The sequence below is a fragment of the Bacillus rossius genome, chromosome 3 (genome assembly GCF_032445375.1).
Source record: "Bacillus rossius redtenbacheri isolate Brsri chromosome 3, Brsri_v3, whole genome shotgun sequence".
Taxonomy (NCBI): domain Eukaryota; kingdom Metazoa; phylum Arthropoda; class Insecta; order Phasmatodea; family Bacillidae; genus Bacillus; species Bacillus rossius.
In genome coordinates, this window is record NC_086332.1 from 119,403,792 (window position 1) to 119,429,956 (window position 26,165).

At 37.6% G+C, this 26,165-nt stretch overlaps 1 protein-coding gene across 14 annotated transcripts in view; it reads right to left on the reverse strand.

The window, feature by feature from the left end:
- LOC134531200 (alpha-tocopherol transfer protein-like) overlaps positions 1-26,165 on the reverse strand; it is a 189,247-nt gene that overhangs the window by 150,963 nt on the left and 12,119 nt on the right. For all 14 annotated transcript variants that reach the window (XR_010074966.1, XM_063366847.1, XM_063366843.1 and 11 more), the window contains one exon: positions 15,466-15,615. Coding sequence is in view for 13 of the 14 variants with exons in the window: in XM_063366847.1 (XP_063222917.1) it covers positions 15,466-15,615 (150 nt within the window). In the remaining variant the exon portion in view is untranslated. The remainder of the gene's footprint in view (positions 1-15,465; positions 15,616-26,165) is intronic.

The following is a 26,165-nucleotide window of genomic DNA, read 5'->3' on the forward strand; positions in this document are numbered from 1 at the left end:
GTAGTCTTTCAACATTCCACGAAATGCAGACTGCGCCAAGTAGAAGCCATTATCGTTCACTTATAATGCTCCGAACACAGTCGTAGGTTTAGTTCCATGTTCAGACGTCATAACAATCGGTTGCTGGGCATCTGTTTTTTTGGTTGTACGCTTTAGTGTCTCCAATCTAAAGCGAGGAGTCGAAATGTCGGCAGGTAGTTCAGCAGTGGGAGCACAGACTCTACCTTTGCATTTTTTTCGCATGATGTCGCAAACTGTCAATTCGAGTAAACCATTTAAGGCACTCATCACAGCGAAACTTCATGCGAGAAGGATTCTTCGTGCATTTGCTCCGCTCATGTCTTCGTGCATCATGAGAAAATGCGAACGACGTACCACAGTAGCTGCAAGGATACCGTGGTGATGAAGACGATCCTTTCAGACCTGATCCAGATACAGGCGTTGCAACAGTAGTACCATTTCCAGGCATACTCTTATGCACATCGATGCATTGTTGTTGCGCCGAAACCTTTACTTTCTGCCGCACAGCAGGACCTTAATATGCCTTCATGTGCGTTTTCATAATATCTTATCTGGCAAACTGCTTATGACATTTCTCACAAACAAACATTTTACGATATAGGTTCTTGGCACATTCGCTCCTCTCGTGTCGCCGAGCATTGCTGTTGTTTGAGAAAATCTTGTCGCAGTAACAGCACCGATGTTCGCTAGTTGTCAAATCAGCATCCATTGAAGTCTCCATCGAGGTCGGTTCGTCGATCGTAGTGGTTTCCTGCACATCCAGCTCTGTAGTCATAAAGCTATCTTCTGCTGGTGTTATCACATCTGTTGAAATCTCCTCCAATGTTGACGTCGTCGTCGTTGGCAACGGGATCTGCTCCACCATTGTCGTCGCTGACGTTAAGGTTTACGTAGACGATGGTACAACATCCATCGAGTTCGACGTTAAAGTCGGTAAAGATGCCATCGAGTTCTCAAGAACAGGTAATTACGCGACTTATGCACCAGATGAAATAATTTAGGTGATCATTACACCGTCGACGACAGTAACAAACTGAGCGACCTGCTGTCTATGACTCGCTTATATACATGCACCGGATGGAATAATACGCAAATCAAATCAAGTACAATTAACTATAATACTGGAGTCAAAACAACATTAAAAATAGAAGCACCATCAAAAAAAAAGCACCACATTTTGGACGCACCGCCAACGAAAATGCAGCACATTTGGAAGCACCGACAACAAAAAGGCAGCACATTTGGAAGCACCGACAACGAAAAGGCAGCACATTTGTAAGCACCGACAACGAAAAGGCAGCAAATTTGGAAGCACCGACAACGAAAAGGCAGCACATATGGAAGCACCGACAACGAAAAGGCAGCACATTTGGAAGCACCGACAACGAAAAGGCAGCACATTTGGAAGCACCGACAACGAAAAGGCAGCACATTTGGGAGCACCGACAACGAAATGGCAGCACATTTGGAAGCACCGACAACGAAAAGGCAGCACATTGGAAGCACCGACAACTAAAAGGCAGCACATTTGAAAGCACCGTCAACGAAAAGGAAGCACATTTGGAAGCACTGACAATGAAAAGGCAGCACATTTGGAAGCACCGACAACTAAAAGGCAGCACATTTGGAAGCACCGACAACGATAACGCAGCACATTTGAGTGCACCGACAACGAAAAGGCAGCACATTTGGAAGCACCGCCAACGAAAAGGCAGCACATTTTGGAAGCACCATCGATAAAGGAAGCATATTTTGGAAGCGCCATCAACAAAAATGCAAAAAGTAAGCACAAGTTACGAGAAATAAGTCTTAGAAATCGGAAAACGAGAAATAAAAACATTTCAATTCTTATAATTTAATTATTTATTTTATTTCTTTACATTATACAAATGCAAGTAAAACAAGCCATTATTGTATGTAGCCAGCTTTCCTGAGTTCCTTGAGTATGAAGGATTTTTTTTGATGCACGAATAGTTTCCTGCACAAAGCGAAATATGTAGATGTCTTAGCCGGTCAACCAATATGTTTGGATCTTTTCATGATGTGTAATCATTCTCTTCTACCACCATCTTCCTTGCACGTTTATAATAAATATTATGATTTCTGGTGTCTTCCGTTTTACCACCAACCTCAGGTTAACTTTCATTTTTGTGACGGTGATCATCACAAGCTTGATCAGATTTAATTAATATATCCCGTCTTTCCATCGTTTCGGTCTCAGGACACCGCCACATTCTTCGATCTTGTCTTCTTTAAGTGCTTCATCACAGTCTATGTCTTTGTCAACAGCCTTAGAGTCGCTGTAACAATCACCGTAGAAGGAATCATCTTCGCCCAATTTACTGTAATAATTCGATGTTGATGATGTCGAAGTGTCTTCGTCGTCTTCATGCTTCCGTTTTAGGAGTCCATCATTTTTACAAAGTATGAAAGATCTACTTGAATTCGGCTGGAATATATTCTCACTTTTCACGTTAAGGATTCTTCCATTGTCTTCATTCTTCCGTAAATCATCAACCTCCTTCAATTTAAGTTCTTCGTCGAGATCGGAAGAGCCAGGAAAATTTTTGTCGTAATGCAGATCACTCATCCTTAGTCTAGTAGATTCATCGTTGTCCTCTAGCTTGTACGCAGGCTTGGCGTTACAAGTTCTGCCATGTCTTTTTAGGCTCTCTCTCCGCGTAAACGACTTGCTACATCGAACACAACTTATCATATTGCGCAGTGGATTTTTAACACAGTCATTCTTGTTGTGTTGTTTTTTATTCTTTCTCAAGATAAACTCTTTGCTGCAAAACTTACACCTATGTTCTTTCGATACAGCGCCAGATCCCAAATCGGAATTCATATTAGTTACTGAGACTAATGCCAGATACCAATTGAGTGTTTTAAATTAGATCCATTACTTAAATAGAATATTTTTAATATTTCATCAGCGAGAATTAATATATCTCATGCAAAAGTACTTTATGCATGTAGTTCTGCTTTTCAACAACAGATGCCGCCACATGTTGCTTGCAGGTAAATAATATTTAGTTCTTTTATGGGGGATGCGGGATGCTCACTAACGATCGCAAAAGAAGGATGGCTTCGCTAGACTCCAAGCAGAAGGAAGTTAGTCCTTCCTGTTAGTGCTTCTTAGATTTCTCAGAGATTATTATTTGACTGAGAAATGATATTTTTTTTAATTTCCACCTGATAAAAATATTACAATTGTTGATTAAATAGCAGAAATTCACTTATTAAATATAACCTTAAATAAATTAACTTGACTCATTAAATAAAAAAAAACCTTCATGAAGAGATCAATTGCTCATCTGAAACCAGAAGCACTTTCAGAAAACCATCAAAATATTGTCAAGTATAATAAGAAGCACACGGAGAAAACCATCAAAATATTGGCAAGAATATTCAGGAGCACACGGAAAAAACCACCATAATATTGCCAAGAATAATCAGGAGTACACGGAGAAAACCACCATAATATTGACAAGAATAATCGGAAGCCACGGAGAAAACTGCCACAATTTTTTTTATTATTTTATTTCTTTTTCTGTAATTTAATGATAACAAAGAAAATTTGTGGCGGTTTTCTCCGTGTGCTTCCGATTATTCTTGTCAATATTATGGTGGTTTTCTCCGTGTGCTCCTGATTATTCTTGGCAATATTATAGTGGTTTTCTCCGTGTGCTCCTGAATATTCTTGCCAATATTTTGATGGTTTTCTCCGTGTGCTCCTGATTATACTTGACAATATTTTGATGGTTTTCTGAAAGTGCTTCTGGTTACAGATGAGCAATTGATCTCTTCATCAAGGATTTTTTTTATTTAATGAGTCATGTTAATTTATTTAAGGTTATATTTAATTAGTGAATTTCTGCTACTTAATCAACACTTATAATATTTTTATCAGGTGGAAATTAAAAAAAATTTCATTTCTCAGTCAAATAATAATAATCTCTGAGAAATCTAAGAAGCACTAACAGGAAGGACGAACTTCCTTCTCCTTGGAGTCTAGCGAAGCCATCCTTCTTTTGCGATCGTTAGTGAGCATCCCGCATCCCGCATAAAAGAACTAAATATTATTTACCTGCAAGCAACATGTGGCGGCATCTGTTGTTGAAAAAAAAAACTACATGCATAAAGTACTTTTGCATGAGATATATTAATTCTCGCTGATCAAATATTAAAAAAAATTCTATTTAAGTAATGGATCTAATGTAAAACACTCAATTGGTATCTGGCATTAGTCTCAGTAACTAATATGAATTCCGATTTGGGATATGGCACTGTATCGAAAGAACATAGGTGTAAGTTTTGCAGTAAAGAGTTTATCTTGAGAAAGAATAAAAGACAACACGAGAAGAATGACTGTGTTAAAAATCCACTGCGCAATATGATAAGTTGTGTTCGATGTAGCAAGTCGTTTACGTTAAGAGAGAGCCTAAAAAAACATGGCAGAACTTGTAATGCCAAGCCTGCGTACAGGCTAGAGGACAACGATGAATCTACTAGACTAAGGAAGAGTGATCTGCATTACGACAATAATTTTCTTGGCTCTTCCGATCTCAACGAAGAACTTAAATTGAAGGAGGTTGATGATTTACCGAAGAATGAAGACAATGGAAGAATTTTTAACGTGAAAAGTGAGAATATATTCCAGCCGAATTCAAGTAGATCTTTCATACTTTGTAAAAATGATGGACTCCTAAAACGGAAGCATGAAGACGATGAAGACACTTCGACATCATCAACATCGAATTATTACGGTAAATTGGGTGAAGACGATTCCTTCTACGGTGATTGTTACAGTGACTCTGAGGCTGTAGACAAAGACATAGACTGTGATGAAGCACCTAAAGCTGACAAGATCGAAGAATGTGGCGGTGTCCTGAGACCGAAACGATGGAAACGACGTGATATATTAAATAAATCTGATCAAGCTTGTGATGATCACCGTCTCAAAAAAGAAAGTTACCCTGAGGTTGGTGGTAAAACGGAAGACACCAGATATCATAATATTTATTATAAACGTGCAAGGAAGATGGTGGTAGAAGAGAATGATTACACATCATGGAAAGATAAAAACATATTGGTTAACCGGTTAAGACTTCTACATGGTTCGCATTGTGCAGGAAACTATTCGTGCATCAAAGAAATATCCTTCATACTCAAGGAACTGAGGAAAGCTGGCTACATACAATAATGGCTTGTTTAACTTGCATTTGTATAATGTAAAGAAATAAAAAAAATAATTAAATTATAAGAATTTAATGTTTTTATTTCTTGTATTCTGATTTCTGAGACTTAGTTCTCGTAACTTGTGCTTACTTTTTGCCTTTTTGATGATGGTGCTTCCAAAATGTGCTTCCTTATACGATGGTGCTTCCAAAATGTGCTGCCTTTTCGTTAGCGGTGCTTCCAAATGTGCTGCCTTTTCGTTGTCGGTGCTTCCAAATGTGCTGCGTTTTCGTTGTCGGTGCTTCCAAATGTGCTGCCTTTTCGTTGTCGGTGCTTCCAAATGTGCTGCCTTTTCGTTGTCGGTGCTTCCAAATGTGCTGCCTTTTCATTGTGGGTGCTTCTAAATGTGCTGCCTTTTCGTTGTCGGTGCTTCCAAATGTGCTGCCATTTCGTTGTCGGTGCTTCCAAATGTGCTGCCTTTTCGTTGTCGGTGCTTCTAAATGTGCTGCTTTTCGTTGTCGGTTCTTACAAATGTGCTGCCTTTTTGGTATCGGTACTTCCAAATGTGCTGCATTTTCGTTGTCGGTGCTTCCAAATGTGCTGCCTTTTCGTTGTCGGTGCTTCCAAATGTGCTGTCTTTTCGTTGTCGGTGCTTACAAATGTGCTGTCTTTTCGTTGTCGGTGCTTCCAAATGTGCTGCATTTTCGTTGGCGGTGCGTCGAAAATTGGTGCCTTTTTTTGATGGTGCTTTTATTTTTAATGTTGTTTTGACTCTAGTATTATAGTAAATTGTTCTTGATTTGACTTGCGTATTATTCCATCCTGTGCATGTATATAAGCGAGTCCTAGACAGCAGGTCACTCAGTTTGTTACTGTCCTCGACGGTGTAAGGATCACCTAGATTATTTCATCTGGTGCATAAGTCGCGTAATTTCCTGTTCTTGAGAACTCGATGGCATCTTTACCGACTTTAACGTCGAACTCGATGGACGTTGTACCATCGTCTACGGGAACCTTGAAGTCAGCGACGACAATGTTGGAGCAGATCCCGTTGGCAACGACGACGACGTCAACATTGGAGGAGATTTCAACAGATGTGATACCACCAGCAGAAGATAGCTTAATGACTACAGAGCTGGATTTGCAGGAAACCACGACGATCGACGAACCGACCTCGATGGAGACTTCAATGGATGCTGATTTGACAACTAGCGAATATCGGTGCTGTTACTGCGACAAGATTTTCTCAAACAACAGCAATGCTCGGCGACACGAGAGGAGCGAATTAGCCAAGAACCTATATTGTAAAATGATAATTTGTGAGAAATGTCATAAGCAGTATGCCAGAAAATATATTATGAAAACGCACATGAAGGCATATAAAGGTCCTGCTGTGCGGCAGAAAGTAAAGGTTTCGGCGCAACAACGATGCATCGATGTGCATAAGAGTATGCCTGGAAATGGTACTACTGTTGCAACGTTTGTATCTGCATCAGGTCTGAAAGAATCGTCTTCATCACCACGGTATCCTTGCAGCTACTGTGATACGTCGTTCGCATTTTCCCATGATGCACGAAGACATGAGCGGAGCAAATGCACGAAGAATCCTTCTCGCATGAAGTTTCGCTGTGATGAGTGCCTTAAATGGTTTACTCGAATTGACAGTTTGCGACATCATGTGAAAAAATGTAAAGGTAGAGTCTGTGCTCCCACTGCTGAACTACCTGCCGACATTTCGACTCCTCGCTTTACATTGGAGACACTAAAGCGTACAACCAAAAAAACAGATGCCCAGCAACCGATTGTTATGACGTCTGAACATGGAACTAAACCTACGACTGTGTCCGGAGCATTACAAGTGAACGATAATGGCTGCTACTTGGCGCAGTCTGCATTTCGTGGAACGTTGAAAGAATACTATTATCTAAATCGTTTTGTGAGACGAAAGAAATTTGTAATTTTCTTGACGATATCAGACAGAAGATAATCAATCAGCTTACTGTTGATGTAGCAACAAACGGACCTTTGAAATATAACTTGTGGTTGGACTGTATGTATACAAAACCATATCTGTTCGATGACAAAGTGAAGAAGTGTGCATTCAAGACATCGGCTGCAGTAATTTACAGTTCTAACGATGTGAAGCAATCTATTAAAAAAGGGTATCCAGAAACTCTGTCATGAAGAGGTGGACTATGTCTGTAAAGGTTCTGGCTGGACTCTGTCTAGTAGAAACCGATTGGAGCTAAGAATTAGTCATTTCACACCGCTTAGGAACTTAATGATTATAAGATTGCTGGCTTTCGAAAATGTTCGTGTAGTAAAATAGAAATTATGTAATAAATATTATGTTTGTAAAAGAACTTGCGGTGTTTAATTCCTCGAACCTGACACTTTTCTGATATTTAAATTAAATTTATTTTAGCTTCGTTTAGAGATCGAACCAAGGACTGGAATCGATCGAATCAATATGTGAATTATTTAATGAAATTTAAATTTTTTTTCATTAAAATTTGATAATAAATACAAATATCTAAGATGACGTTCGTACTATCTTATAGGATGATGGTTGATTTGGAAACTATGCTCATTTTAGGACTTTTATCATTATTTATTAAAATTATTATTTTTTACATAAAATCAAATGTTTTACATCGTCTAGGGATCAAACAAAGGACGGGAATCGATCGCATCAATTAGTATATTTATTGCCAATTTATTTAACGAATTTAGAAATTTTTCCCGCATTTCTAGCATTGAAATATCGGATTTTCAAGATGGCGGACATGACGTCACACTAGGTGACGATATATATGCTAAGAAAAAAGTGGTGGGAGTCAGTCTGTCAGCAGCTACCACGGGGGGAAGGATCAGTCGCCATTTTTTTTGCCAGCACCGGGTACGAACCGAGGACTCCGAGCTCCGTGTCGTAAAAGTTTGTTTTGGAAATATTTTTACTAAATTTTTATTTTTTGAATTTTTTTATAAATTTAAATTTTTTTTTATTAAAATCGGATAATAAATAAAAAAGTTAAAGATGGCGGGCATAACGAAATTGCAACGGTGACATCATCATCCAAGATGGCGGTCATGGTATCGTTATTTCTAGAAATGGCTTATCAGAGGCTGTAGACATGGATGGATTGGCAGGAGTGGACTTGGCCTTTCTGGCTGCGGGCTGGAGAGCGGGTACCCGGGCTCTGCCTGCTCTAAGGTATCCACGGCTGATTGGAGGGTGATTGTCGTTCGAGGTGTCGGAACTGTTGCCGGTTCTAGTATCCGAGACATGAACCATCGAGTCCGCGGAAAGGGTGTGTGATGCGATTATATAGCCTCTCCACACCAAGTGGCAACCCTCTGCCTTCACGTGGCACCGCTGTTGAGGTTGTGGTGGCTATGTTGGGACTGCTCACCCCGACCTCTGGTCATAGCACCTCCTTACGGAAGAGGGCGCTGCCGGGTCTAACTCTGCCGCATAGTATGTATGAGACCGGAAATGGTGAAAGGGCTGAATCTGCGGGCAACAGCAGATGCGATAAAAACCTTTCCGGGGGGTTAACTGGCCAAGCCTCGGTGCATCGGTCCCAAAGGGCCCCATAGTGAATGGATTAGGCCCCATGGAAATGGAGTTCGACTGGGTATGGTGGTTGCGGTGTCGGGCGACCGGGCCTAAAAACGGGCTGTAAACTGCACGGCGAGGTATCCCCTTTAGCCTTGTAGTTGGTGGATGTACTGAGGTAACCCCCAGGTGCTTCCTGCCTGTGCACTGTGATTGCCATTTTCCAGCTGGGGTTGATGGCGGTTGTCGCCAGAGGGGTGCAGTTGCATCCGGGCCTTAATCGGCTGTAAACCCGCCGGGCCGAGGTACGGCGGGTCGGAGGGTTTTCCGAGGCGACGAGGACACCTCGTGGCTGCACTCTGAAGCGCGGTGGTCTGGTCAAACTACCGGCGAACAGTCTGCCGATGAGACCTAAAGTTGGCTGTAGTACTGGAAAGACCTGGATGACTAATGGGTAGCAGTCTGCTAAGCATGTCCGGTGACTGTGGGGCTCGCTGGACTGTGGAAGCACCTGTCTTGAACCCTTACCTGCATGTAGCTCCATGTGGGGATTTTGGTCTACAGGTCCCTAAGAAGCCACTATGTATGTAGTGGTGGAGGGCACATGTTTTCCTGGATCTGGAAGTTTCAGTGGAAAAGAGCTCTGTATTCTTCAGATCAGTAAGCAGACTCCCAATCTACCCTTAAAGGGCGCACATTTGGGAGGGGTGGTAGGCGGGTGCGTTGGCCTTCGGGCCCTCAAAAACATGTAGACATGGATTCACCCCGACCTCTGGTCATAGCACCTCTTTTTTGAAGAGGGCGCTGCCGGGTCTAACTCTGCCGCATAGTATGTATGAGACCGGAAATGGTGAAAGGGCTGAATCTGCGGGCAACAGCAGATGCGATAGAAACCTTTCCGGGAAGTCAACTGGCCAAGCCTCGGTGCATCGGTCCTAAAGGGCCCCATAGTGAATGGATTAGGCCCCATCGAAATGGAGTTCAACTGGGTATGGTGGTTGCGGTGTCGGGCAACCGGGCCTAAAAACGGGCTGTAAACTGCACGGCGAGGTATCCCCTTTAGCCTTGTAGTCGGTGGATGTACTGAGGTAACCCCCAGGTGCTTCCTGCCTGTGCACTGTGACTGCCATTTTCCAGCTGGGGTTGATGGCGGTCGTCGCCAGAGGGGTGCAGTTGCATCCGGGCCTTAATCGGCTGTAAACCCGCCGGGCCGAGGTACGGCGGGTCGGAGGGTTTTCCGAGACGACGAGGACACCTCGTGGCTGCACTCTGAAGCGCGGTGGTCTGGTCAAACTACCGGCGAACAGTCTGCCGATGAGACCTAAAGTTGGCTGCAGTACTGGAAAGACCTGGATGACTAATGGGTAGCAGTCTGCTAAGCATGTCCGGTGACTGTGGGGCTCGCTGGACTGTGGAAGCACCTGTCTTGAACCCTTCCCTGCATGTAGCTCCATGTGGGGATTTTGGTCTACAGGTCCCTAAGAAGCCATTATGTATGTAGTGGTGGAGGGGACATGTTTTCCTGGATCTGGAAGTTTCAGTGGAAAGAGCTCTGTATTCTTCAGATCAGTAAGCAGACTCCCAATCTACCCTTAAAGGGCGAACATTTGGGAGGGGCGGTAGGCGGGTGCGTTGGCCTTCGGGCCCTCGAAAACATGTAGACATGGATGCTTAAGCCAGTTTTAGAAATTTTCAGCCGCTGGGATTTTTTATGGACTAAAATGGGAAATTTTCCCTCTAAACGGGAAGTTTTTCCCTCGAAAACGGGAATTTTAAATTTATCAAAATTTTTGTATTTTTTTGGCGGAATTTTTTTCCACAAAAATTGAAATTTTGGCGATTTTTGAGGAATTTTGGCCAATTTTTGCCCAATTTTGGCAAGTTTTGAGGATCAAATTCAAGGTCAAGGTCACAACCATCCAAGATGGCCGCCGAGACGTCACAATCTAATATGGCGGTTAACATTACTGACACCACACTCAGAACCCAGTTTCCGGATGCCCTATTATATACTACTCACTTCATTGGGCAAGGCACATGACGAGATCCTAAGCCTTCGTCCATGCCATGGAAATCGAGGCAGCACGAAGTACCTCAAAAACCACAAGCATCATGAAGTGAGCTGGACTGGAGCCCTACAATGGAGCAAATGTTAGAAACACCACAAATGAAGGTGATATTCTCAGGGTATTGAAGAGACTTTTGTATGACACTCCAGCAACCAGATCAGAGAACAGGAGGATGACAACAGTGCTTCGTCTGAAATCAAACATTAAACATTCATTGGGACTGTCTGACATGCAGAAATACATCGCAACAGGAAGAGAAACAATAATATCTACAGGGAAATGATCAACAGCTGGTGTGAGGGGGTTCATGTCAGCTCTACAGGAAATGGTAGCCTCTAGGGTTTTTCCCATTTCCATACTTCGAAGAGGCCATGAAAGTTTGTTGCTTAATAGATGGATCAACAGCAGCAAGTGTTTACTTACTGCTAATACAAGGGCAATGGCCTGGGAAGGAACTACAGGGTACTGGTTGTTGCAGGAGACGCCAAAGGGTAGGCATTTAGCAGGCGTTCAAACACCCAGGGAAAATTATTTGCAACACTGCCGCTAGGTGGCATAAGCATGTACTATCCAAGACTATTGTCGAGACCTTGAGGCAGGCCGACCCTGGCAGGGGTTAGTGGCCAGTCAGTGCTCTGGCCAGTGTTCCCAGGAAAACTAAGAGAAGGGGAGGGGGTGGAAACAGCGATGACAGTGGGAACGAGGCTCTACTGAGCCTGGAGACGTGACTGGACGTTGGTGAAAATGACTCGAGATCATGCCATGGAGTGCTCACATCAGGCGAGGTCTTAAAAACAGCCTGCCATGATATCTTGCAGGACATAGCAGATATTGTCACGGCTCGGAGGTGAATTAAAGGCGACGTTCGTGCGCCAAGGCGGGAATAAAATGATACACAGACAGACTCGTAAAAGGCTCCGCAAAATCAGATCTAGGGGCTCGGAAAAATTGGGGAGACAGGTCTGACAAAGATTGAAAGGGAGTGTACAGGAGGAGGAGAAAGTTTAAGTTCTTGCAGCAAAAGAATGACTGGTGATAGAATTTTTCATAAATTCAAATTTAAAATTGTGCCAAAAATACTGATTGGCAGCACACCAGGAATAATTATGATCACTCGGAGAAAACCATCAGATTTCTAACCAGGAATAATCAGGAGCACTCGGGGAAAACCATCAATATATATTGTAAGAAAAAATCAGGAGCACACGGAGAAAACCATCATAATATTGACAAGAATAATCGGGAACACACGGCGATAACCATTAAACGTTTTCCTTAGTAACAGAACATTACAGAAAAAGATAATAAATAGAAAATTGTTAAATTATTTTATAAATAATTTTAAAATAAAAATAAATAAATAAATTACAACAATGCTGGCATGTACTAGAACTTTATCCTATCTCGACAATGGAGAAGTTCACAAGCTGACAGAAGCTGTGATTGTAAATTTTTGTAATTTTTTTTTGTTTTTATAGATACCAGTTGACGATATATATATATATATATATATATATATATATATATATATACCTTGGCATAAGTGGTGGGAGATCAGTCTGCCGGCGGCTTCCATGGAGAAACGACCTGTGTCATTTTTTTGCCCTCGCTGGATTTGAACCGAGGACTCCGAGCTCCATGGCGTAAGTGTACATTTTTTTTATAATTTTTTTAAATATTTTTGTATTAAATTTTTATTCTTAAATTTGTTAGATAAAATTTTTTTATGAATTTTACAATGATGTCATTATTCATGATGGCGGATGTGAGGTAAAAAATTTTTAGTTTTGTTCATAATTTTTTTTTATAATTTATTATTAATATATTACATGTTTACTCCCGCCGGGAATCGAACCAAGTCCGAAATCGATTAAGTAACAAAACATATTATGTAAGCAATTTTTATTTTTTCGAATCTAGGTCATAAATTAAACCCCTTTAACCCCTCGCAGCAATAGTTCACCTAATGATAAATTTCATATCAGACAAAAAGTTTAGATAAATAACTATAAGTTTAATACATAATTTGTATGAATTAGATGTTGTGCCTACAAAGATAATTATGTTTTTCTGTCCTCCATCCCTGGTTTTTTCAACCCCTTGCAGTTATAGTTAGTGTAATCAAAAACTCTTTTATCAAAAAGATTGTGTTATTACTCCAACGAGTTATAATACAATCAAACTGAAGTGATATTTTTCGTATTATGGGAGTTACAGTGATGTGACTGTTTTGCAAAATATCTTCCTCATTTTTACCCTGTTCGTCGGAAATTACCCATTAACGAACTTGACCGAGATTTTCCACAATTAGATATTATGTATTAGTTTGGAAGAAATTTGTGAAAAACTGCGGCATTTAACGGTTTCCACAAATATTTGTATGTATGGATGCATACTTTTGAGTTGATGATGTTTTTGGGGTCTATGGACTATGAAATGAAAAACTGTATAAAAGTTTTCTGAAAGTCACGCCATGGTAACGGCTACAATAGGTAGTATTTCTTTTAAATATACCTAAAAGGGACGTGGCAGTTTGCTATAAACACAATTTTGATTATTTGTGGAAATATTAAAAAAATTAATTTTATAAGTGATATTTTAAGCCGAAATTAGATTTGTACTAATAAGGGACAGCAGTTGATAAAATAATTTAATAATTTATCATGTAATTTATTATAATTTTTTAACATTTCTGAATTTTTAAGTTCGTATTTTTTAACATCAAAGTGGCCAAGAAAGACGATATATGGTGTTCAATAAAGTGCATTATAATCTGGTAATTGACACTAGTGCGCTCTAAAAGAAAACAATCGAAGCAAGTTGACGTTTGATGCTAGCATACTCTAGCAAACAAAAGAATCTCCAATATGGCAGCATCCAATATACATGTAGATTTCGTGACAACAAATTAGCAACAGTAAAATATGTGTTGGTATAATTGGTGGGGCCGTGATTCTGCTTGTGTGCATTGTGATCAAATAATAATATGAGATAAATGGATATGTATTATATAATTATTATTATAATTATCAAACAATTTATTTCAAAATACTTTTTATTATTAAGTAACGTGTTTACTTTTGTTGAGGATCCAACTGAGGACTGCATTTTATTGTTTCGTTCTTTTTTGTTTTATTCTGTTATTTTTTTTTAGGTACATAATGTAATAGGGGTGTCACATTTAACTATAGGTATCAAATCTTAAGTGCACAGTTCAAGATAATGATCGCGAAGATGGTGGCTGTAACGTCGAAAAAAAAAAAAAGATGAATGTTGGTTACTGACCCGTTCATTCTCCTTTTTCGGAAGCCTACCATAGAACTGCCATAACCCCACTACTGTAAAAGAATCGTTAGTCATAGAATTTTTACACCTAAATAAAGCTACTTTAATTGATCTGAAATAAATAATATCGTTATTAGGTATCCAACAATTCTGATTTGAAATTATGTTATGTAATAGGTTTACTTATTCCTTTGGAATAGGTTGTAAAATTGATAAAATTAATACTTTGTCAGTTAACTATGTAAAAAAAAATATATTGAATATTTTTTTTCTAATTTCATGAAACTTAAAGTAAAAATATAAGTAAAGTATAAAATTTAACTATGCATGACGGTACTGTTACGTGATGGGCTTATACGTGCAGAGTTAGTTTCAGGTCCATATTACTCAAATACTCGATATAGTTTTTTTTCATATTGTCGAATTTTGAATACACGTACTCATATAATGCACTTTCGTTACATGACAGTGATTGTATACGTTCAAAGTGGTTGAAAATGAGTTTTGATCCATTATTATTTTACACACACCTTGATATTAAAAAGTGAAGTTAGTTACTTTTATAATGTCATATTGCTCGCTTATAAAGACTTCGCATCTAGCAAGACCAAGCACCTAGCAGGTCCCCGCGCCTGGAAGCCCCCCGCGCCTAGGGCACCGTGCCTAACAGGCCTTCGAGCCTATAAGGACCCCGCACCTAGCAGGTCCCCGCGCCTGGAAGGCCCCCGCGCCTAGGGCACCGTGCCTAACAGGCCTTCGAGCCTATAAGGACCCAGCACCTAGCAGGTCCCCGCGCCTGGAAGGCCCCCGCGCCTAGGGCACCGTGCCTAACAGGCCTTCGAGCCTATAAGGACCCCGCACCTAGCAGGTCCCCGCGCCTGGAAGGGTCCCGCGCCTAACAGGACTCCGCGGCATACAGTGGCCGGCACCATGCAGGGCTCCGAGTCGACGTCTTTTATTTTAATGTTCCATATTTTTAAGTGTTTTCTAATAAAAAAATAGAAAAATAATGAGAAAAGGAAAAATTTCATTGTAACTAGCATAAAATTTAATGTGCGGTTTAATACCTAAAGATTTCAAATGGGTATTCATAATTGCGCATTAGAAAACATCTTTCAAAGTTTTTATTGCCTCTTTTTATAACGCCATTTCGACGGTATGTGGTCGGTAACATTTTAAAAACCTACCCGTGTGTAATTTAAAAGAAAAAAATATATTCCTTTAAATTTAAAGTAACAAATCCATAATAAAAATTAGATTCCAGCATGTCTTATAAATAGAGGTTCTAAGAGTTTAATTGTCAAATATCCCGGGGGTTGTTTCTCCCCTCCCAGGCCGCAGAGCACCGACCTGTGAGCTGCGGCAGGTGCGGCTGGCGGTCCAGCCAGAGCCTGAGCTGCGAGACGAGCTCTTGCCGGGAGCTGCGCGCCTCGCCCTCCGCCAGACCGCTCAGGAAGGGCTGCTTCAGCCTCGCGCCAGCCTCCATCTCTCCGCCAGTTGCTGGAACATCCCCGGTGCCGGCTGACTCATGCCCTCCCGTTATCTGCGAACGACCTTCAACCGTATCTTTAGTAATGGGCTCCCATAGAATAAAAATATATCGAATAAATCGAAAGGACAAAACTATCGTAATTCGCAATGACATGAAAATCAGTAAGTTAAATTTAGTCATTATTCAGTCCCTTTTTACCAGCCAATAGGTGTGTTATGTTTTATTGGTGTTTAATATTATCTAAACAAGTCTAACATTTACTCTAGTGGCCTGTTCGCTTTAGCGGTAAAAGAATCACAGCTCTTTAAGCTGACAATGTAGGCGGCTATATGAGCAGGAAGATTTCTTTTCTGAAAAAATTTAAATAAAAATTCCAATACTCATTTTTTCCCCATTTCTTGGCTTGTTTATAAACACAAATTTTAACCAAAAAAAAACTTAAAAAAAAAACTATTTCAAAACTAATTAATATGCACTAAAAAAAATAAATAATTGCTTATTATTCTACAACTTACTGTTGTATAAACTTACTGTTTATACTCATCAATATGTAGGTACGATCTATGTGTTTACCACGCAAGAAGGTAGGTAGGTACCTATCCACTTCAAATCTAACTCAACACATACCTACGAATAACAAACAATGATCAAAATATGTTTTAGAGTTCTCCTAAGTAAAATCAAATGAAAAATATTAGACTACTTAAAAGTCAATCAAATTATTGCTATAATATGATGTAGCTGCAATTATTGTTATTTTTGGAGTCGGTGTCAGCCCAGGTAGGTACATAGTTATAGGTGAGGCACGCGCGACTTGTGGCGAGAGGCGAGAGCGGGCCTAGGCGGGTGTGGAGAGGGGAGCTGTCAAGTGAACACGCCGGGCCCGCGCCGCGCCAGATACCAGTCACTTCATTACCAACCGTGTTCTATATCCACACCGTCCTTCTTGCGGTAATTCCTGGTGTTTAATATTGGCTATACTTTCATATCACCGTGTGCTACATTTTGTCTCAGCATAGTGTCGTATTAAAGTTCGTTTGTTTGGTTTAATTAGGTATTGGTATTTATGTCGTTTCAAGGTCGCAGATATTGTCACAGTTTATTGTCTTATAAAAGTTAATTTGTAAATGGGTTTAATTAGGTATCGGTATTCTGTCACAGTACTCACAGTATATTGTCGTTCGTATAAAAGTTAATCTGTAAACAAAAAATATTTCTTAAAGTATTCTCGTATTATTATTGCTACGTATATTGTATTGTTTCCTTGGCTGAAACCGACTCCAAAAATAACAATAATAGTAATTACATTATATTATCGTAATTATTTGATTGACTTTTAGGTAGTCTAATATTTATCATTTTATTTTACTTAGGAGAACTCTAAAACATATTTTGATCATTGTTTGTTATTCATAGGTATGTGTTGAGTTAGATTTGAAGTGGGTAGGTACCTACCTATCTTCTTGCGTAGTAAACACATAGATCGTACCTACATATTGATGAGTAGGAATAAATAGTAAGTTTATTATCAAGTTGTTGAAGAATACGCAATTTTTTTTTACTTTTTAGTGCAAATTAATTTGTTTTGGAATTGTTTTTTAAGTCGGTTTTTTTTGGTCAAAATTTGTGTTTATTTTTTGATTTTTAGTGAATCTGAAGTACACTAACTAATTTGTCTGAATATGGGTAGACCTACTAAACGTGTTGCTCATATGAGACAGCGCCGTTTAAATGAAACAAACGAAGTCAGGGAGAAACGCCTACCTAGAGGACAATTTCAAAATAGACTTTCGAAAATCCGGCTTTACATGAAAAATGTTTTGAGCAAGGAAAATATCAATAATCCACCTTGGTAAAAAAAAATTGCAAAAGGGCAAATGTATGTTGCACTAAGTCGTGTGAAAAGTTTGGAAGGCTTAGCTGTATCAGATTTGGACGCCAACTAATTATTAAATTGACCACACGACGATAGATCGTTGACGGAAATAACGAGACTACGAAATCTCTCTTCCGACAATGAATGTCACACATAATACACCTTAAGTAATGCAATTAGAACGCTTGCGTCATGTTGCAATGCACCAACGAACGTAAGCGCCTTGCAATTTTATTACAGACAGAAATTCTGCCACAGATCGCACCCTTACTGTAAGCTGTTAAGGAGTTCCACAGATCATCATATTTGACTACGACAATTACTTGACCATAACGAAGTTACGGTAGGTGACTCAAATATCCGGATAGCCTATAAATGATTCGGCCGAGTATCGTTAATTTGCTCCTAAGAATTGAATAGTTCCGTTACTTAAGCCCACCGCACACGGTACAATATTTTATATTTGTTTGCTTACTAGAATGCTTACTGGTTTCTGTACTGTGTAGGCTACAAGCTGAGACACTAGGTGCGCTATAAGTTTCTGCTGCACACGATTCTAGCTGCCTTACTAGTTTTGTTAAGAGTATATTCTCCACAATAAATTTTTATTATGATAATTCACATTTTTTACTGCACACAAACAAGACTAATCTTTGTATGCATTTATTAAAACGAGGATTGGGTCACTATTCCACTTCTTTCCATCCATGTTTATCACGACATGCGCGCTTAAAAGTGTAAACAACCCCTCATGCTGTTTTCGTGAGTTCTGATTGGCCACTCCTTAAATATTGGAACACACCAAGCAACGAAAATAGGACGCAGTCTATTACGCAAAACCAGTAGCCCAGCTCGTACAGCTACTAGTATCCAGTTTGAATTCGAGTGAAGAAACTAGTAGTAGAGCCAGTACGACTCCTAGCTTACAATATTGTAAGGAATATTGTACCGTGTGCGGCGGGCTTTAGTCATGGATCCCATTATCAGAATCTAACAAAACTCTCATCAAACTACACTTGAAGTGTATCCTTTCCAATAAAAAAAGAATAATCAAAATCGGTTGGCGTGATATTTAGTTATTCGTCCATTTGCCGCGAACATACTTAATGCAAATTTAGGACTTATATGGTTTTCTCATGGATGCCATTGTTAGAACTGGACCAAATTGAAATGCGACCACATGGAAAGCACCAGCTTTCAAATAAAAAAATAATCGTCAAAATCTGTTAACCCAGTCGAAAGTTCTGAGGTAACAAACATTAAAAAAAAATACAGTCAAATTGAGAACCTCCTCCTTTTATGAAGTCGGTTAAAAAATGATTGTCTAAAATGTAATTGTGATACTTCAAGTAATTTACCAGTACTTAATCTTTTTAACAACAAATTAGGTTAGTTACGTAAAAAGTGGCATAAAATTAATAATGAAAATGGTTCTTAGGTAGGAACATTAAAAATACTGTGAAAAGTTGTGGGCGGTTATTTAGGTTAGCTACATAAAAATACTGTTAAATTTTGGAATCATCTGGTTAGCTACATTTTAAGTAGGTAAATGCTAACTCAATTTCAAATGATTTTGTAGTATTTTTTACTGTAGTTAACATAACATAACAAACCATCCACACTGTTTTTAAATAAGGCTACCCTAACTTAACTAACCATCAACACTATTTTAAAGTTTTTAAATATATCCAACATTACCAATTATTTTTTAAATATCACAGTATTTGTAATATGTAATCTAAACTTACCACTTATTAAAATGTAAACTATTGGTAAATGACTTGAAGTACTGCATCCCTCTTTTAGATAACGTTTCCAAGACATTTCATAAAGTAAAAAAATGCATTGTAGAATTTTTATTTAATTTTTTATCAGAAACGTATCTCTTCTTCAGAATGTGTGATTCTCATTTGAATATGAACACTAAAATAATTAAAACTCTTGCAGAATCTTTACATGAAACATCATGACAGTCATAACAAAATATGTATTTCCAAATCCTGAAATTACTTTGGATCGAATCACTCCCTTAAAACGTAATGATAGGAAAGCAAATTTAATAAAACTTTTAACAAACTGATTCACAGAAAGTGAATGTGAAATGATTAAGTTGGGTTAAAGTTAGTATTCAATTTTGTGTACACAAGAATGAATAATTTCAAGAAGTCAAATTAAAGTTTTATCAAAAAGTTATTTAGTATCAAATTTCCTATTGTACTGTTTTCAATTGACCTGCTATCCCAGTGTATTTAGTATTATTTGCAGATAAATTGAGATGACAATAATTAAAAATCCCTTTGGGCATAGCCTACAGGAGTAGGTAGATTTCTAACAACCTATTTATTCTGGAAATATTTTTGAAACTTATATAATTGTTTGGATCATTTTAAGAACTTAATGTTCATAAATATTATGTTTTTTAATATTACAAAATTATCGATTAAATATTTGCTCATTTTCCATGCACCAAAAATATTACGAATATTGTTAACTCAGTGTGTCCAGCATTTAATAGCTTAAAAAGAATTTCATATGATATGCCAACTAAGGTAATCATTTCATTTTTTGCCCTTCAAACACATTTTTTTCATTTCTGCACTAATTACGTTATCGTATTAAAATTTTATTTTCACCAAGGTTTAAGATAATATTAAAATGGTTTATAACAAATTCAAACTAATTTAATTTTAAGAAGTTTTGAATTTTTTAAAAATTAAACCCCTTTTTATACGGTAGTAATTCGTTTCATTTAACATAGTTTCAGCTAAAGTTTTAAATGAAGTTTAGGATTTACACAGTAAGGTATAACGAATTTAATAGTACATCAATTAAAAAAGTAAGAACTTTTTTAAATTTCGAACTTTGTTATTTCCAACACTTTAAGTAATGGTTGATTATACAAAAATTTATTTTAACAATAGGTTTAAGTAGTATATATTGGCCGGAGTTGGCCCAGGTTCAAGACTAAGGTGTTAGGTGGGGTCAATAACCGACCGCACAGACTCAAGGAGGCCAAATTTTACTACCTTTATTTTAACCTTGGCTTTAACTTTGAATCTTACATTCGACCTTGATCTTTGACCTCAGCCTCCATCTTTGTATTCTGCCATCTTAAAATTGAATGTCTCGAATGGTAGAACTTTTGTTTCTGTCAACATCTACAATTTCAATAATATGTCCAACAACTTGGATCTGATGTCACTACTACTATTTTTAGATTATAATAACACAGCTGCTATCTTGATGTCGTACGCAGGAGACTGTCATCATTGATGATGTTACGGCCATCATTTTTGTTTTTCTGTTCTGCTGGAGAACGCAATCTTAGAATCCATCATCTTTGTTTTTGGTCCTAGAGAGCGCCAGCATCACTCTGTCTCATGCACATAAGGTAAATGTTCCATAACATAGCAGAGTTATTATGGTCCACATTGAGATATTAAATTTAATTGTTTATACAAAAAACATTGGAAGCGCTGTGATTCGATCCATCACAGCTTTTACTTCTAGGCTGGAAAACATACGCCTAAAAAACCCAACCAACGAAACATTTATCAGACCGAGAATTAAATAAAGTATATATAATATATCACATATAATATGTATTTTTAATTTTGTATGAATAATAAATATATGTACGAGACAGACCTGCCAAAATTATTTTGTCAATACTAGCTACCTGGAGCGCTAGTTAACATACATCATCAGTAGAGCCACGGAATTTTCGCGCATTCATTTAGTCGCAAGCTTGAATGCAAACCTCCACACTGTCGCACTGTGTTCATGATTGGACCGCAGTTATCTGGACACGCCCCTCTATGACCGTGAGCCAACGATGTCCAGCTAGGAGAGAAGTAAGCGAATCAGGTAGTGCCAAATAACAAGGATAAAAATGTTCTCTCTAAGAAATCAACCAATGGGAAAGTAAACATGGGTCGAGCACACCTATAACTTTGAATTCTATCCTGAGGCCAGAGGAATCCGCGAAATTTCCGGGACTTTAATCATCAGCTGCAGACCGCTACCGTCATCCGGCTTTCTGTAATCGATACAAGGAGCACTAGTGTCATATAGTACACATTCCATCTGCTAGAGTTTGTTGCCGCCTTATTAGTTTAATTCTTAGCCGATAGAGTGCAGTATTATTTATTATCAGACAGACAACTGTCACGGGATCTGACATCTGGTCTACCGGCTTGGCCGCAAAATACAAAATCCATAATTATTTAAATAAATATTCTGAAAAAAATTCCAAATTTCATAAAAAAAATGTATTCAGTAATGATTGATTTAATCGATTCATGTCGTTGGTTCAAAACCTGTTGGAAGCAAACAAAGGTAATTTTAGGGTTAAAAAATTATTAATTCAATAATGTATTTCGAGATATACTGAAAGCAGCATAAGTTTCAAGTTTACCAGCCTCCAGTAAGCCGATCGTTACATATTGGCCGTTACCTTGCAAATTCGTAAAAATTAACCTAGATATTATAAAAAAATTAAATTTATCAAAAATCGTCTCTTAAAGCAAGTTTGACACGATATATTTCCGTCCTTGATTTGCTTATCGGCTGTTGATAAGCTTAACTAATGCTAAAATATGTTTTTAATTCTGTTTCTTATTACCTTTCGCGAAAATTAAACACAATTTTCTCTGTGAACACAAATCGATACAGGATACCTGACAAACAAAATAAATATTTTTCACTGTGCCTACCATGAAGATATAAGTTTTCGATGCATGGAACACCTTCCAACTAGTCCATGCAATAAGTAAGGCGTATAGACCAAGAGTCTCCGAATCAATAGGCCAGGTCATGTACATTGCCAGGCGTATAGATCAGACGTATCCGAACCCCGAAGTTAATATTGACCTGACTTTAGTCTTAACTACGTACATTTAACCAAACAACGCACATTAAACAAAAAATAACACGAAATACAAACACCAGAGATGCGATGGACACACAATACACACACGGTATATGAAATGGACACAATGTGAAAATCTACATCTTTTTCGTTTAATGTAAGAAGTCAAGTCTGTATTATCGTATTCTTCTGATTTGCTTGTATCCCTGTAGCAAGATCGTATCCCTGTGACAAGATCGTATCCCTCTGGCGAGATCGTATCCCCAGGGTCGGACTAGGCCGGAAGGGCCCGGGTGGCTGACCACAAGCCCGGGGCCCGAGACTAGATGATGGTAGATGGGATACTATCGGAAAATACTAAGATACACAAATTGAGATAAACAAAATATTAAATTTAATTATCAACGATGTAATAAATTATTAGGTACGGACAATAGCACATCAGGTTACCCACTACGAGTATAAAACGACCTCCTTTAATAGGCGAGTTTCATATAACTCGAGCTCTGTTCAAGGTCAAAGTATAGTAACCTTATAGATATTCCAATAATTATTAATTATATTAAACACACATTTAAGAAAGGTGTTCTTTGTAAATTGTTTGACACAAGGGACTGATATTAATTATATAGTCTCTCCTCTAACATTAATGGGCTGTAGGTTATTTTATTTTCCTATTATTTAATACGCATGTACATTACCTACTACATACCTTTAAATATTTTTTTTGTTTTTAAATTACACTTACATAAAGTAGCAACCATTGAGTGCTTGGTTACTTTGGCAATGATGTCATATTATTTGCTTTTGTATTATGTATAACACAATTCAAACATGTATATTAAATATAAGCTTTTGGATATCTCAATGAATAAAAAAATAAAATAATAAGTATAACAAATAATATATAAAGCTAGCCAATCAACATTTTTTTAAAAAGAGGAGCACTTTCAGCTAAGCAGTTAATGACTCTATCGTAAAAGCTGCTATTCTCGTCATCTTTGATTAGATCTGATTCTGTATTGTGTGTATTTCTATTCATTGCTTCTCCGGTGTGTGTATTTCGTGTTTTTTTAATTTGTGTAGTTCGGTAAAATGCGGTAGTAAAGATTGAAATCAGGTCAAGATTGACCTCGTGGTTCGGAGAATTCTGATCTATACGCCTGACGTTGTACATGACCTGGCTTCTTGATTCGGAGAGTCTTGACCTATACGCCTAACATATTCAATGCATCGGAAAAACTATATTTTCATGGTAGGCACAGTGAAAACATATTTATTTCGTCTGTCAGGTATCCTGTGTCGATTTGTGCTCGCAGAGAAAATAATTAACAATATTCACGAAAGGTAATGGGAGACAGAATTCAAAAATATATTTTAGCCTTAGTTAATCTTATTACTAGGCGAGAATTAAATAAATGTCAACCTTACATTAAGATACAATATTTTAATAATAATTATTTTTTTTTTTTTGTAATTTCCAGGTTAATCATTACGAAATTGCATGGTCACGGCCAATATGTAACCATCGGCTTACTGAAAGCCTAGAATATGTGAAACCTATGCTGGTTTTAGTATATCTCAAAATATATTATTGAATAAATATTTTTTTTTACCTGAAACTACCTTTTCTTGCATCGAACAGGGTTTGAACCGAGGACTAGAATCGATTTAGTAAATCATTATTATTTAAGTTTTGTTATTTAATTTTGTTTTTTTTTTTTTCAGAATATTTAGCTAAATAGTTAAGGATTTTCCATATGGCGGCCAAGGTGGTAGACAATCTGTCGGATCACGTGACAGTTGTCTCTCTGTTAATAAATCGTACCGCACTCTAGCAGCTAATAATTAAACTAATATAGCAGCAATAAACTCCAGCAGATGTAATGTGTACTAAATGATACTAGTGTTCCTTGTATCGATTACTGACAACTGGATGATGGCAGCGGTCTGCAGCTGATGTGTGTTAACTAGCACTCCAGGTAGCTAGAATTGACAGAATAATTATGGCAACTCTATCTCGTACATGTGATAATATTTATTATTCCTTCAAATAAAAAATATACTAGTCTTAATATGTGTGTTATTTTTATATGGCCTATTTAATTCTCGGTTTTGTAAATGTCTTAATGGGCCAACCTCCGTAGCGTAGTTGGGTGCACACTGGCATAAGGTGCGAAGGGCTCTGGTTTCGAGTCCTGGGTAAGGCATGGGTGTAAATTTGTAAACGTTTAGGTTTGTCATCAATTTGTCAAAGTCAATAAAACTGTCACACAAAACTGTCGAATAATAAGTAAATAATTAGGGGCTGTTTGGCTGGTCGGTGATGAATATCACCAGTTCACTATCATAAAGTTTCATTTGGCTCACCAATACGTTTTGTATGTTCTCTTATGTTTGCGAAAGTGACTATAGCGGGTTTATGTTGCTGCACGTGGGTCCGCCACGTTTGTCCCACATTTCCGTTCATCGACTTCAGCTACATTTTCACGAAAATACTGCTACCAAATGTCGTATACCGAGAGCTAGAATGTTTGCACATCAAAAATTATTATTATTTTTTAGATCAGGAATGTTGGTATGCCTAAGGCCTTATAAGTAAATAATGCGACCTTTGATTACTATTTACATTGTATTTTGATATTTAATTCTCAAAATGTAATTCTAACGGTTGTTTGAATATATTTAGACGTGTCATCAATAATGTTAATTTTTTTTAACAAGTATAGTGGTGATTGGCATGGTAATCAACAAACGTTCTTCAGTATATGGAAAACTTATTATTTTATGTACAATAACCGATTTGATGGAACGTATTTAACTTGTGTTGTTTTTATAAGAGCTCTATTTTTCTGAAACGAATTAAAGCGTTAATTTAAGGAGTTGGTTTATTTTTCCTTTAGAACTTTCCTCAAAATTTTGACTGATGCAATTCAGCATGTGAGTAAAGTATCTTCCTTTTTTTCAATTATTTCAATTTATGATCTGCAACTAAAACAGTGAAGATTAAATATATCTACCATCAACGTAGTCGATAATGTGTGTTTTGATTTATAAAAATGGGAACTTTTATGTTGTAACCCTTACATATACGAACATGAACCAAGTGATTCGTATTTAAGTACAAGAGCTGTTTTTAATATACCCAAAAGGAGCAATAGACGATAAGTATCATGAAATTGAAATATTAACAAAAATTGGAATTTACGATATGTTAAACTAAAAATGTGTATTATTATTTTAGAACTGTTGAAGTATTCTTATATAGTTCACTATACCGGGCTTGTTAAACTTTTTTTGTCGTCGAGGTATTTAAATACAATAAAAACTATTTTTACACAAGTTGTGTTCGTAATTGAAAAAAAAAATCACATTAGAAAACCAGTTCGCCCCATGACCGACAATTAGGTTGACAGAAAATATAATGATAAATTTAATTTTCTCTGTTAAATAATGCTTAGCGTGATACAAGTAGGCCTACTCTTAACTCAGCAACCACAAAAATATACCCGCTCGATAGTACGAGATATTTTCTGGTTTATGATTATTATTTTTTAAATCTATGTAAGACAAAAACTACTTCCAAATTAATTTAAAAAACATAGAAATATATTGTTACATTAAGAAACAAAATTAATTTAAAAAAACAGTATAATTGGTATCACAGTTTACAAAACTATTTTGTATAGTACAATAATGGTTTCAATTTTAATTTTAGAATGCTGAGGATCTTAATCGAGTTGATTACTATAAACATATTTACTTAACATAATGAAAATAATATTTAAATCAGATTTTTCACATGCAAAAAA